This window comes from Camellia sinensis, chromosome 2 (genome assembly GCF_055761805.1).
Source record: "Camellia sinensis isolate YWXY chromosome 2, ASM5576180v1, whole genome shotgun sequence".
Classification (NCBI taxonomy): Eukaryota; Viridiplantae; Streptophyta; class Magnoliopsida; order Ericales; family Theaceae; genus Camellia; species Camellia sinensis.
The window spans coordinates 181689248-181703511 of NC_138962.1; the positions used below are offsets into that span (position 1 = coordinate 181689248).

At 34.7% G+C, this 14264-nt stretch overlaps 1 protein-coding gene across 31 annotated transcripts in view; it reads right to left on the reverse strand.

Annotated features, from left to right (window-relative positions):
• Window positions 1-11072, reverse strand: part of LOC114323204 (uncharacterized) — a 59175-nt gene extending 48103 nt beyond the window's left edge. For 7 of the 31 annotated variants that reach the window (XR_014362141.1, XR_014362138.1, XR_014362137.1 and 4 more), the window contains exons 1-6: window positions 10724-10792; window positions 9135-9376; window positions 8869-8950; window positions 8695-8772; window positions 8530-8589; window positions 8303-8407 (exon numbers count right to left, since the gene is read on the reverse strand). Coding sequence is in view for 26 of the 31 variants with exons in the window: in XM_082916313.1 (XP_082772439.1) it covers window positions 8303-8407; window positions 8530-8589; window positions 8695-8772; window positions 8869-8950; window positions 9135-9250 (441 nt within the window). In the remaining 5 variants the exon portion in view is untranslated. Of the gene's footprint in view, window positions 1-8302; window positions 8408-8529; window positions 8590-8694; window positions 8773-8868; window positions 8951-9134; window positions 9549-10691 lie in introns of all 31 variants that reach the window. The other 24 variants (XR_014362140.1, XM_082916316.1, XM_082916309.1 and 21 more) reach the window with 16 other exon arrangements.
• Between the last annotated feature and the right edge of the window lie 3192 nt (window positions 11073-14264).

Below are 14264 nucleotides of genomic sequence, written 5' to 3' on the forward strand. Positions count from 1 at the left end.
CACAATTCAATACACATATACAAGGCTAATCATACATTGTGATTAAGCCATTCAATTATATTCTTCTTCGTGGTATCAGAGCCAAACCCTAGCCACCCACCACCTTTCTCTTCTGTTTCTGGCAGCCCTAAACCACCTACCCAGCCAACTAAATCACCTACCCAACCACCCGACTGCCCTTCTTCTTCCCTCTACCCAGCCAAAAGCCCTTCTTCTTTCTCAACCCCGACAGCCCTTCCTCTTCCTTCCCATCCCCTCAGCAGTCCCTCTTCTTCATTTTCGCAGCTTCCTTAGGTGCCGACTAGACCATCACTACCTTGGGTCTAGTGCGGCTTCCCCTCCAAGGTGTTTTTCTTCTCTCTTTACCCTTCTAGGGTTCATGTGTTCATGTGGTAAGTACTTTCTAAATTGTTTTTCTGTTGTGTTGGGCTACTGGTGTGTTAGGTAGCATTTATAGTATGCCTTTTTTCTTTTTTTTCCCTCGGCCTTTGCTTGTGAATTTGTTGGTTGTTTGCTTCGCTATGACTATTTTCATGATTGACTCCACCGTTTCTAGTGGGACTGATGCACCTCTTATTCTTGGTAAACTGATTGGGTTTGATTTTTCCCTCTCTCAACAAGCTCCAGCTCATCGTATTACGAGTCTCCTGTTGAATGGAAAGAATATTGCTGCATGAAGTCATTCCCTCAAATTGTATTTACGGGGCAAAGGCAAGTCTCATTGGCTCCTTATGATTGAAACCCAACCTCCTGATGATGATCTTAAGCGTAGGCAGTGGGATATTGATAAGTGTATTATCTTGGGCTGGATGTTTAACTCTATGGAAGATTGGATTTATCACATGTTCATGTATTGTGACACAGTTCCTCGTCTATGGAAGGCTCTTACTCAGATGTATGTTCATGCTCACAATGATGCTCACAGTTCCTCCTATTGTCGTTCCTAGTGTGGTCCAAACTAAACCCATTCTGGTTGGTTTAGATTTTTCCCCCTCTCATCAAACTCCTATTTATTTTATTACAAGTATGGTGTTGAATGGAAAAAATTTTGCTTCTTGGAGTCATTTTAAACTCTATTTAGGGGGAAAAGAGAAGGCTCATTCGCTTTCGTCTACCACTATTCAACCAAATTATACAGATCTTACGCATAGTTAGTGGGATATTGACAATTGCATTATCTTGGGTTGGATATTCAACTCCATGGAGGACCAAATTTATCACATGTTTCTGTATGCTCATAATGATGTTTGTATCTTTGAGCTCTACCAGGATATAGCTCGCGCTTCTTAGTCTGCTTTGTGTCTCTGTGGCAAAATTTTTTAGGTATCTTCAGGCCTGTTGGCAGGAATTAGCTCAATATGAGCCTTTGACTAATATTCCGATAGAAGCCGCTTCTCTTGTGACCAAGCGACTTTCTCACCAGCATACTTTGAATTTGAATCTCTTCGAATTCAGATTTTAAAAACATCCCCTATGCCATCTCTCTATTGGGCATTTGCTACATTGACAGTGATGAGCTACGTTACACGAAATCAGGTGCGGGCAAGGTTCTGAAAAGCGGTAGCGGTCGCCGTAACGGTGGCGGTGACGCGGTTGCGGTTGCGGGGTGTAAAGGCCGTAGTGTAACGGTTACGGTAACCGGAACCGTGACTTTTTTTATTTTTCGCACAATTTGAAAAAAACTTACCGATACGCATATTTTTTTTCCATGATCATATTTATTGGGTTAAAAATAAATATTGATCAATTTTTATAAATTTTTAAGTATGATGCAATATATTTCATATTTTTAAATCACTATAAACTGAGTTTTTTACATTTTATTTTAATAATTAATGACTTTATATTATACAAAAAATCAATCACTAACTATTATACATAAGATAAACAATGACAAAAGTAAGAGAATAAATAAGAGGCTAAATATATATATATATATACATATTTTAACCAAGCCAAATAGATAATGACCACACTTATTATTATTATTATTATTTTCAAATAATATATAGATAGACACACACAAACAAAATGGTTTAGTGATAGCAGCTGAATAGAATAGCATAGGTCTTACAGTTTCAACAAATTAATAACATGTTCTTTATCTTCCCTCTTCTCTCTCTATCTCTTGCTCCTCCATTTTCTCTCTTTATCTTCTCTCTATCCCTCTTCTCCCATTTTTAGCTTTTTTTTTTTGTGTGTTTTTTCGGAAGAAACAGTTTGGAACCGTTACGTAACGGTGCGTAACAGGCCGTTACGGCTGTTACAGCACCGTTACGACCGCTACGGCAGCCGCTACGGCCGACACACCTGTGAATCTCAATCACACTGCAAAAGCGGCCGTAACGGGTGGCGGTAACCGCCAACACCGTTACGTAACGGCGTTACGTAATGGTTGCGGCCGCTTTTTAAAACCTGGGGTGCGGGTATCGGGTGCCAGTGCGTATTTGGGGGTCGAACACTTCAAAACTAAAAATTAAGGATACGTGAATATGGATCCAAATGTGGATATAGGTACGGAGATTTGTTAAATAGTTATTTTTAAAATATATTTATTATATAAAGATGAGATAAATAGTTATTTTTTAAATATATTTATTATTTTTTATCTTATGTATTATTTTTATTGATAATATTTTTAATAATTTATCTATATAATTTATTTTTTATTTTTAATTGACATATATATGTTATAAATAAAAAATTATAATAAATAAGGAATAATAAATTATGTTAAAATAAATAAATAAATAAAAATTAGATATTTTATTTTATATATTTTTTTATTTTATATGATTTAATTAGATTTCTTTTAAACAATTAGATGATTTATTTTATCTATTATATGTTAAAAAGGTAAGAAATAATAAATTCTGTTAAAAAATAAAAAAGAAATAACAAATAAAAATTATATTAGCCATAAAATAAATTATATTATATATGATAAAATAAATAATTTTTATTTTAGGCATAAAAATTATATTATTTATAATAAATTATATCATATAAAACAAATTATATAAACACACACACACAGAGATCAGAATAGAGAACAGAGATAGACGAAGAAAGAGAGAAGCACAGAGATGAAGAGGAGATCGAGAGTGAGAGAAAAGAGAGACGAAGACGATCGAGATCAACAATGAGAGAAGAGTGTGACGAAGACAATCGAAGCGCTGAGAGACAAAGAAGATCGAGATCAACAGTGAGAGAAAAGAGTAACGAAGATGATCGAAACCCTAATCTCAGCCCTAATCGCAGCCTCACGGGTATGCCATTGTATCCACTTTCTCTATGCCGTATCCTGGCCGGATTCCGCACCCATACCCGTGTCGTGTCATGTCGTATTGACACAGGTACTTCACCAAATCTAGCGAGTCCATGTAACGTAGGTGATGAGCGATGTGGGCAATTGGTTCAACTTATCTCTCCTCCAGTCCCTCTAGTATTATCTGATCAGATGGCACTTGCAGCGAGTTGTGGTTCTCATGGCTTTACTAGTTCGGTTACTTGCCATCATTGTGGTGCACCTACACATGTCAAGGTCCGCTGCTTCAAACTTCATCCTGAGTTAAGGCAACAATCCTCTCGCACCCATGGCACTGGCGCTCCTCGCACTGCTACCCTCATAGAGACCACCCCTACTACTGGGTCTCCTAGTATTCCTCATTTACAATAGCTACAAACCCAGATTGGTCAACTCCAAGAATAGCTTGGATCTTTCACCACTCGTTCTAAGGGCCTATCATCATCCTCTGCTGCCACTCTTGTTACAAGTACTGCTACTGCTTTCCATGTTCGGTCAGATAAACCCTCATGGATTTTGAATTCCGGGGCTAATAATCATATAACGGATGAGTTTTCCTTCCCTTCACCTCCCATCCCTACTACTGGCGCCCAATATGTTTGTCTTGCTAATGGTTCTTCATCATTTGTACGTTATAAGGGTGTTGTTTTTTTATCTCCAGATATTTCTCTATCTTTTGTTTTGCAAGTTCCTAATTTTGCCTATAACCTTTTATCTGTTAGTCGCCTTGCCAAAACTTTTAATTGTGCTATCATATTCTTACCCACCTCCTATCTTTTATAGGACCTGAGTTCAAAGAGGATTTTTGGCAAGGGCTATGAGCGTAATGGGCTTTACTACTTTGGGGACCGACCTTTTTCATCTACTTTAAATAGTTTCCAAGCATCTGTTTTGTCTACTTCAGTATCTTATGTTTTTTCAGTTCTAACTTTAGAATTATGGCACGCCCGTATGGGTCATGTCAATTTTCAATATTTATGTTTACTCTTTTCATTATTAAATTAAACTTGTAAGGATTCTAAGTTTCATTGTGTGGTTTGTGAGTTGTCTGAACATACTCGTACCAGTTATATACCTCACATGACTCATGCCCCTAGTGCTTTTGATCTCATTCATTCTGATATTTGGGGTCCTTCTCCTATCCATGCTTTCTCTGACCATATATATTATGTAACTTTTATTGATGACCACACTAAATGCACTTGGGTTTATCTTCTTCGGCATAAGTCTAATGTATTTCCTATATTGCTCATTTTTACAAATGGTTAAAACTCAGTTTCGTACAATTGTTCGCAATATCCGCTTTGATAATAGTGGGGAATACATTTGAAATACTTTTCGTTCCCATCTTAATTAGACCGGTATTCTTCACCAACTTAAGTGTCCTTGTACCCCTAAGCAAAATGGTGTCGCTGAACAAAAAAAACCCCATATTATGTTTTATCAACATGTTTGTTATGAAGCGTCTCCTTCGGGATATGAGTGTTCCCAAGTCATATTGGCATATGATTGTCCTTACTGTTGTCTACCTTATTAATTGAACCCCGAGTCGTGTTTTGCAAGGTCTTACTCTGTTTCATGTTCTTATGCCTACCACCACTATGTTTCCTCTCATACCACGAGTCTTTGGGTGTACTTGTTTTCGCCAAGATCGAAGTCTCAATCGGACTAAGTTAGATGACAAGTCCATTCAGTGTGTCTTCTTAGGGTATTCATCAATGTCCAAAGGTTATAGGTGTTTTGACCCCGTGTCTGATCACTTTCATCACACTTTAGATGTTACCTTTTGTGAGGATCTCCCATTTTTTGGTACTAACTCCTCTTTGCAGGCTTCCCTCCAATTGATTCCAGTGCCCGACCTATTCCTATTTTGGATGAGGCTGCGGATGAGGTTTTTACCCCTTCTCATCCTCCTCCTTTGCCATCCTCTTCCCCCCCCCCCCTTCCCTCCCCCTCCCATTTTTTGGTACTAACTCCTCTTTGCAGGCTTCCCTCCAATTGATTCCAGTGCCCGACCTATTCCTATTTTGGATGAGGCTGCGGATGAGGTTTTTACCCCTTCTCATCCTCCTCCTTTGCCATCCTCTTCCCCCCCCCCCCTTCCCTCCCCCTCCCCCTCCCCATCCCCATCCCCCTCCCCCTCCCCATCCCCAAACTGCAGGTCTACTCTTGTTGCCCTCACTCTTAGATGCCTTTTGCCTCCCCTCCAATCCGAGGGTCAAGTAAGTCTTCTTCTTTAGATTCTACCACTCCACCTCCTCGCCATAACCCACCTTAAAATCGGCATCCTCATGACTGTTAGGGTTATTTTAGTAATACTAATCATCCTATTTTCTAATATCTTTCTTATGACAAAGTTTCAGATTCCTATCGCTCTTTCTTTAGAAAGCTGTCAAATTCTATTCATCGTTCTATGTCAAAGGCCCTTTAGAATCCCATATAAGTAGTGGCTATGCAGGCTAAGATGGCAACTTTAGACTAAAATCACATCTAGAATCTTATCTCTTTACCATCTAGGGAGAGCAATATTGGCTGCACATGGGTATTCACAATTAAGTATCTAGCAAATAGCTCTGTTGACCACAACAAAGCGCAGCTGGTTGCACAAGGATTCACACAAGTTCCTGACAAGGATTTTGGAGCCACTTTTGCGCCTGTTGCCAAACTTACTTCTGTCCATCTACTTATCTCTCTTGCAGCTTCTCATTCTTGGCCTCTTCATCAACTTGATGTCAAGAATGCAGTTCTTCATAGGGACCTTCTTGAGACAATTTACATAGCTCCTTCACTTGATTTTTGGGTTGAAGGGGAGTATTCGGGGAAAGTTTGTCGTTTACACAAGTCTTTATATGGTCTGAAACAATCTTTTAGAGCATGGTTGGTCGCTTTAGCTCAGTCATCCCATCCATGGAGTTTGTTCAGTGTCATTCAGATCATACTTCATCATCTACAATTCTCCAGGTCAGTATATAGTTATGCTAGTTTATGTGGATGATATCATACTCACAGGAGATAATTTCATTAGGATCGATCAAGTAAAGAAGAAGTTAGGCAGAGTATTTGATATCAAGGATTTGGGGTCTCTCAAATACTTTCTAGGGATTGAGGTTGATCGCTCTTGTCAAGGGATTTCCTTGTCTCAGAGGAAGTACACTGTTAATTTGCTTTAGAATCCTGGTATGTTAGGTTGCAAACCTGCCTCTACTCCTATAGATCCTAATATCAACCTTACATTAGAGTCTAGCGAGTTATTAGGAGAGCGTCTTGTTGGTCGTCTCATTTATTTGATCAACACTAGACCTGACTTGACATTTGCGATTATTGGTGTGAGTCAATTTATGCATGCACCTCGTACAAAGCATTTTGACGTTGTTCACCATATTTTGCAGTATCTAAAGGCTTCTCCTGGTTTGGGACTATTCTTCACAACTGGTTCTCAATCCGAGTTCTCCTGTTTCACTGATGTTGACTATGCAAGATCTAAAACTGATCAACATTCCACTTTTAGTTTCTGTACTTTCTATGATGATCATCTTATATCGTTTTAAAGTAAGAAACAAGCGGTTGTTTCTAAATCCTCTGCAGAAGTTGAGTATCGAGTTATGGCATAGGGTACATGTGAGATTCTATGGCTTTGATCTATTCTTGTAGAGTCGGGATTTGAAAAGGTTGCAGCTTCCTCCATCCTTCGTGACAACAAATCAACAATTATGCTATCCTCTGATTTAGTGCTTCAGGAGCATACTAAACACATCGAGGTTGATATACATTTTATTAGAGAAAATGTTCGAACTGGTATTGTGAGTCCATCATTTGTCTCTTCTTCTGAGTAGTTAGCTGACATGTTCACAAAGTCTATGGGTCCAACATTACTCCAGTCTTCTGTTGCCAAACTGCATTTGTTAAATGTCTTCACACCAACTTACGGAGGAGTGTTGGAATTAGAAATTCAAAATATTGAATTTATATTGGTTTGTATAAAATCCGTGATTGTACAAATCACGGAATTAGTGCCTTGATTATTTTATTTCCTAATTTGTAATATTGATTCAATATATATACATACATGGTCTTGCCTCATTCAAGGGTAAGCCATTCCATTCTTTCATTCTATTAAGGGAAGACCTAAAATGACATAGTATACACTAGTAAAAAATCATATGAATTTATTTAATTTAAACTAAGCTTATAACCCTTGATAGAGAAGAATGGCAAAATAGGATTCATGTGGCTGACCCCACTTGATTGTGATACAAAACTTAGTGTGGTTTTGTAATCACCTACTATTGCATTGTGAGGTAGCTAAGCATCATCAGACAGCATATCATTCTCCATATTTGGAGTTCCTCAGGTTATCCCCCACTATCTAATTTAGTTGCTTGATTGGTGACCCAAAAGCTATCCTAGCAGCAAGTCCAGACAAAGCTTGGATGGTGGTGCCCTCGTGCCTTATATAGAGTATTTAGAAACAAAGAAATAGGCAGAATTCTAAAGATGCAGAAATCAAAGTTAGAAGATTTTAAACAGTGTCATGCTGAAAATTCATTTTGGCTTGAAAGGAAAACTTTGTACTCTGAAACATTAATATTGCTTTGATAAGTAATTGCAATAATTAATGCATACTCAGAACCTAATCAGCTCCAATATACAATATCAGAATCCTATAGTATGTAAAAGTACAATACGTAGACACTAGAAAGTTGTACAACTATGCACAATGTAGACTATGAGGAAAATAAATCTACCAAAGATGACATTCAACTCTCCACACCATCTTCTAAATCTGATTTATGTTTCCAAACACACCAAATGATTGAGAAAGAAGAGTTTCTACATTTAGTGCTATTGTGGGCTAATTTTTTGTAATTAAGTCAGACCATGAGGACAAGGCTCATTGGGAGGCTCACCCCAACCTATAATATTACAATTCAAACAAGAGAATTATTTAAGTGGTAAAAAAAAGGCAAATGCAGGGGACTGGAAATTATAATTTACCTTCAACTCATAAGCCAATTTTAGATTTTCTTCCAGATGGCCTTTTCTGCTAGCCAGTTCGTTTGAATCAGAAGCTATGGCTTCATTTCGCTTGTCATCTATAGCCTATTACTCAAGTTAATGTTATTTGAGATTCAATAACATGCAAAGAAAGCTTAAAATCCATCAAATAGACTCCTTGAAACCAGCAATAGAAAAGCTAAATTAATTTCATGAAATAGACAAACCAGTCGTAATTCAGCTAATTTCCTTTCCAGATCATATTTCTCATTCAACAGTTGCAGTTCCTGATAAAATAGAGATGATAGCATAGTTTTGCAAGTGAGATAAAAGCACATGACTATTGTTAATCAGAAGGCATGACAGTAAATGCCTAATAGGAAATGATATACCTTGACACAGGCAACAGCAATTTGTTTACGAAGAAAAAGTATTTCCTCCTGTTGTGCTGTGGCCCGTGAGTAAAGTTCCTATTCACAAAATTGAAATAGAAAATAAGTAACCACACCAGCATCTATTATAAGTTTTGAGTTATTCTCCGACATGGTGATGTAAAATACTAGTACCATAGCCTCTGGGTCATGAAAATTGTTGAGTGTACTGTTGCCCCTCAAATTTCTTGAAACAGAATTTGTTTCAGAATTATGCCTACCAAATAAAAAGATGTTGCATTAAGATCAATAACCTGTCCTATAATTTATCACTTATCCTCAAAGAATTCAGATGCAAGGCTTTGTGAGTTGAGAAATTTTAATGGCTCACATCTTAGAAAATTGAAATTAAAAACACAAATTTATACATAACACATTCTTACCAATGATCAAGGGATTACCTGCTTGAAAAATCAGACCCATGTGTCTGAACCCCATCATTGTGATGCCCATTCATAGAGCTGTTATTGGAAGTCATTGCATTGATAGTTTCTCTTGAAAACAAAGTTAATTGCATTACAACTATATAGCTCCATTATCACAGGGTGAATCGAACATTTCACCTTCTATTACCATAATCAATATTGTTCCACATGACCATGATTCCTAGCCCCAGATACTGCTTGCAAGCGGTAATAACTGCCTACTTCAAGTAAGTAACCAAGACATAAATTAAAAGACAAATAGATGAGAAAAATACCATGACCAAGTCGAAGATGGATTACTGAAATTCAGGTGAAATGTCAAGTCTTTTACTGAGGCAGATTCTAAAAGGAAAAATGAGGGTGGTGGGCCAAGAAAAGGGAAGCATCCACCTCCAAGAAAGCGAATAATAAATCAAGAGAATATAAATGAGTCAACTCATTTAACAAAAATGCTGCTATTGTTGCTTCTTTTTTCTTTTTTAACATTTGAAACACTGTTCCAGCCATCCCCCTTCTCTAGTTCATTTTATTTAGAGATCAACCTCTATCCATGACATAAATTTAGATCCCTAGAGTGGTCTTATTATGTTGGTGTGTCATGATGACCCCTAACCCACATGGAGGGGGCACTTTGCATGAGTCTCGGGATTGGGGGATTTACCCAGATACCCAATTATCAAAAAATAAATTAATAAGCAACCAATTCACTGGCCACAGGTCAACCTGTTCATATTGACCTCATGCTAAGGATGAACTCAATATGAGACTTATGAGCAATGTAACAAAAAACATGTCCTGTGAACATTTAATTAAACATGAACAAAAAATTTCACTGGACAAATGCAATGAAAAGGAGTAAAGCATAATTGTTAAATCAGGATACAAATCGTGTATCATATTGCATCGTGTAGCATAAGTTTTTTTAACATCTTAAAATCATTATATGCACTTTAACATACACTACACAGAAGCAAAAAGTCCCAAGAAGCAGAGAAACAAATCTCATCATAGCTTTATAAAGAGTGACCAAACCACACACAACATCAGAGAAAGAGTCGCGCAATGATCAAAATTTCATCAACTTTACAGACCACACATATTTACTTCTTTTGCATATAATAAATGCCACAATAAGTTTTTGACTATGAATAGAAATCTATGCAAGTGATTACATTCTAATCTTGAAAGACAATTCAAGAAATCAACCCAGGATAGATATACTAAATCAAACAGACCTTCAAAACAGCTCAAAAAACAAATAAACATATAATTAAAAACAGAAGAGAGAAAAATGAAGCAAACCCACTTAAGGTTCAAGAAAGTGACACCCAAGTAACTAACTAAACTTTGTGTCTGGCCAAAAACAAAAATGGAAATACAAATGAATTCAACAGAATTAAAACCCAATTCGGGAAATTGGGTTATGGATTAATAAAAAAATATATATATAAAAAATAAGTGACCAAAACAAGAAATCACTCAACAGAAATGGAATTAAGAAAGAAAACCCAACAAATTCAAACAGAGATATACATGATGTGTAAGAGTGTAGAGGTGTATGATACCCAATTGAGGAAAACAAGAATGCCAGATCCGTCAATTGAAGGAGGATGAAGCTAGAGAGAGAAAATGAAAGGTGTAGAGAGAGAGAAAGAAAGAAGGAAAGGCCGGCGGAGGAGAGGACCTCATACACACAAGTCAAAATGCGGGGTCGTTGTTGTTTTTGTTCATATAGTAACACCATAAAAAGGGTCGGATCGAAACTAGACAGAGAGAGAGAGAGAGAGAGAGTTGTGTGTGAAAGCAAAGACAGTTGTTTTCAGAGATTGTTTTGGTTAAAAAGGAAAGGTAAAAGAAAGAGTTGTGAGGTGGGATTCTCGTAATCTAGGAAGTCCTCAGGCACTTTCCTTGTTTAGTCATTTGTTTGGATTTGGATGAAGTATTAATTAGCTTCTTTTTTTTTTCTTTTTTTATCCTAGTTAATTTTTTAATATTTTTTTAAAAAATTATTTTTAAATATACTTGATATAAATATAATTAAAAAAGATAATATTTATGAAATTTTTTAAAAAAAATTCATGAAATATTAAAAATATATTAAAAAAATGAAAATTCATTATATTTTCATATTCTTATATATTTATTGATTTTATAAAATAATTTTTTACGAATATTTTACTTTTTAAATATATCTAGGTTAGGTTCATCTAAAAATTAAAAAAAAAATTACTTAAAATATTTTAAAAATCAATAAAAATATAAAAAACAAAAAAAAAACTTAATTTTTAAAAAATTAAATTCAAAAAATTCGAACCACATAAAGTGAATAGCAATATGGAATAATGCCATGGATTTGAGAAAAAAAACGTTTGGAAATGATCATCATGTGCACTCCAAAAATGGAATATATGCACCCTAGTTACCATCTTTATATTTTTTATAATGACCTATTATATTATTCGTTATGACTTATTATGATAGTGATTATGATATTATTTTAATTATGATCTAAAAGTTATTTATTATAATTTTTGTAATGATTAGTTATAACTTCCTTTTTTTTATAGTTATGACTCTTGTAATATTAATTCATGTCATTTCTAATAATAAAATTCACAAATGGTATAATTTGCATATAGTAGAACATTACCCAATATAGTATGCATCTTATATAAAAGTATAATTTTTACTATAAAGATGTAAGAAAAAAAATTATAGAGAAACTTGCTTTTTAGATCTACTTTCTAAATTTAGTAATGTGTAAGAAAGATAATTAGTTAATGATTAAAGAATATATAAGAGGAAAAGTTACCTTAAATATTCTAATTGATTACCACATATTAATTTTGAAAAGTATGTCTAATTTTTGGATTAGAATAGCAATTTTGATTATTCGTAAGAGACGCACATAATAATTTTACCATTCAAAACTTTCATCACAAAAATCGTAATTTTTTTTTTTACCATGTGCAAGTTGCACATTATAACATTTCCCAAAATATTTTAATGTCACTACTTACAAAAATTATCACATTAATTAGGAAGACAGTGTGACTATATGCTCATTCAATGAGATACTATCATTTCTTCATCCTTTTAATTTATTAGAAATACTGCCAACTCAAAATTCTTTAAAGACAAAATAATTACTCCACTACTCTGGAATATAAGGGTCATCAAAGCAAATCTAAATTAAGCTCCACCCCGTTGGGTAAAAACAAGAAAAAATTATTAAGTGAAATGTTCCTTTAGTCTTTGTAGTTTTAACTTGTATAATTTAAATCTTACACTTTCAATTTGGTTCCAATATAATTCCTCCGTTATTTACAGTTAGAATTTGTAACGAAAAAAGACCACGTACAAAATTAGGACTCACCTTGGTCCCTCTAATTTTAGACATGATTTTTTTCGTTTAAAATGTTAACAGCACATGATGAATAAGCCACATCGTAACAAAATTAAAAGTGTAGGATTTAAAGTATTCGCATTAAAATTACAATGATCAAAGTAAAATTTTATTCAAACTAGAGGAAACAGTAGTATAATTTATTCAAAATTTTACAAGTAAAAATAATAATTAGATGATTAAAAAATAAGAGGTTACACACTTAGTGTGTTTTGCATTTTCTCATTACCAAAATTATTACTTAAGTTTGTGTAACAAAGTTGTTCCATACTAAATAATTTTCCCAACCGGCTGGATCTTGGACCAACTTTGAAGTAGAGTTATTTAGGGATTTGTGGAAATAAAGACGTATTTACAAGTCAAGTCAAGGTTCAAACTCTATGTCCTAGGCTCTGTCCAAGCCTTGTTCGAGTTAAGTCCACCTATCCAAAACAGGGGCTCATGTTCGGTAAAAGCCCATCAAATTGTGAGTCTTCAGGTCAAATAATGACCCTTAATACTCATAACTTTGTTGGATATGTCTCAAGATTATTACACCTCTGGACACTCGCATGATTCAATAATTATGAATATTTTAAGACTATGGGACAAATACATCAACAAAAAAAAAAAAAAAAAAAAAAAAAGAGACTAAGGGACAAACATATTTGGAGATTGAGGTCTCGTTTGGGAACATATTTTTTTAGTAACTTTTTGATTTTTTGACTAAAATATGATATAAAAAAATTAATATGTTTGAAATGACTTTTTAACTTTTTACGAAAAGATATACAAAAAGTAGAGAGAAAATAGAATTTTTGACTTTTTTGTATGAATTATTGACTTTTTGATTTATTTAATAATTTTTTGACTAAAAAAATCACTTACCAAACGAGGCCCGAGAATACTTGGTCATCAAATTGGTCATCAAAGAGAAGCTAAAGATAAGAAAAAATAATTAATAAATAAATTTAAATAATGGGTAAGAACGCTTGAAAGGCCTTGATAGATCTAGTATCAGTAATATTAAAGCCTCAATATGGTCTAACCATGCACATAAATCACATGGTAACCTCCTCTCTGTTCATCTTGACATATGAAACTGTGTCTTCTTGAGGTTTGACTTAAACAACCCATTTGATTTGAGTAATTTGATGAGATTTTTTTTTCTTTCGTAAGTAGTTCACTATATCTTATTTGGTCAATTAGTCTATGGGCCCGTTTGTTTTGGGAGATAGAATGGAGTGGATTGATAATGAGGGATTAATAGTGAGGGGATTGTTAGTGAGGGGATTGATAGTGAGGGGATTAATAGTGAAGGGATTGATAGTGAGGGGATTAATAATGAGGAATTGTTAAATTATTTTTATATAAAATAATAAAACAAATAAAAAAATATAAAAAATTAAACATTATATTAAAAAAAAAATTCCCAATATATAAAAAATAAAAAAATTTCTAATCCCCTCACTATTTTCTAATACCATCTCTACCTCCTCCTTACCAATCCCCCTTCCAAGGGTATTAGCAATACCAAGGGACTAATAGTCCCAACCCTTTCTCTGCAAACAAACAGGGGCTTTGGTAATACCTTGGTATTACTAGTCCTAATACCCTCTCTATAGCCCAAAACAAACGGGGCCTATATGTTCGACATCAATAAACTAAGGGTTGTTTTGGAAAGTAAGTTAAAGGTTAACTTTTTATTTTTTATTTTTTTT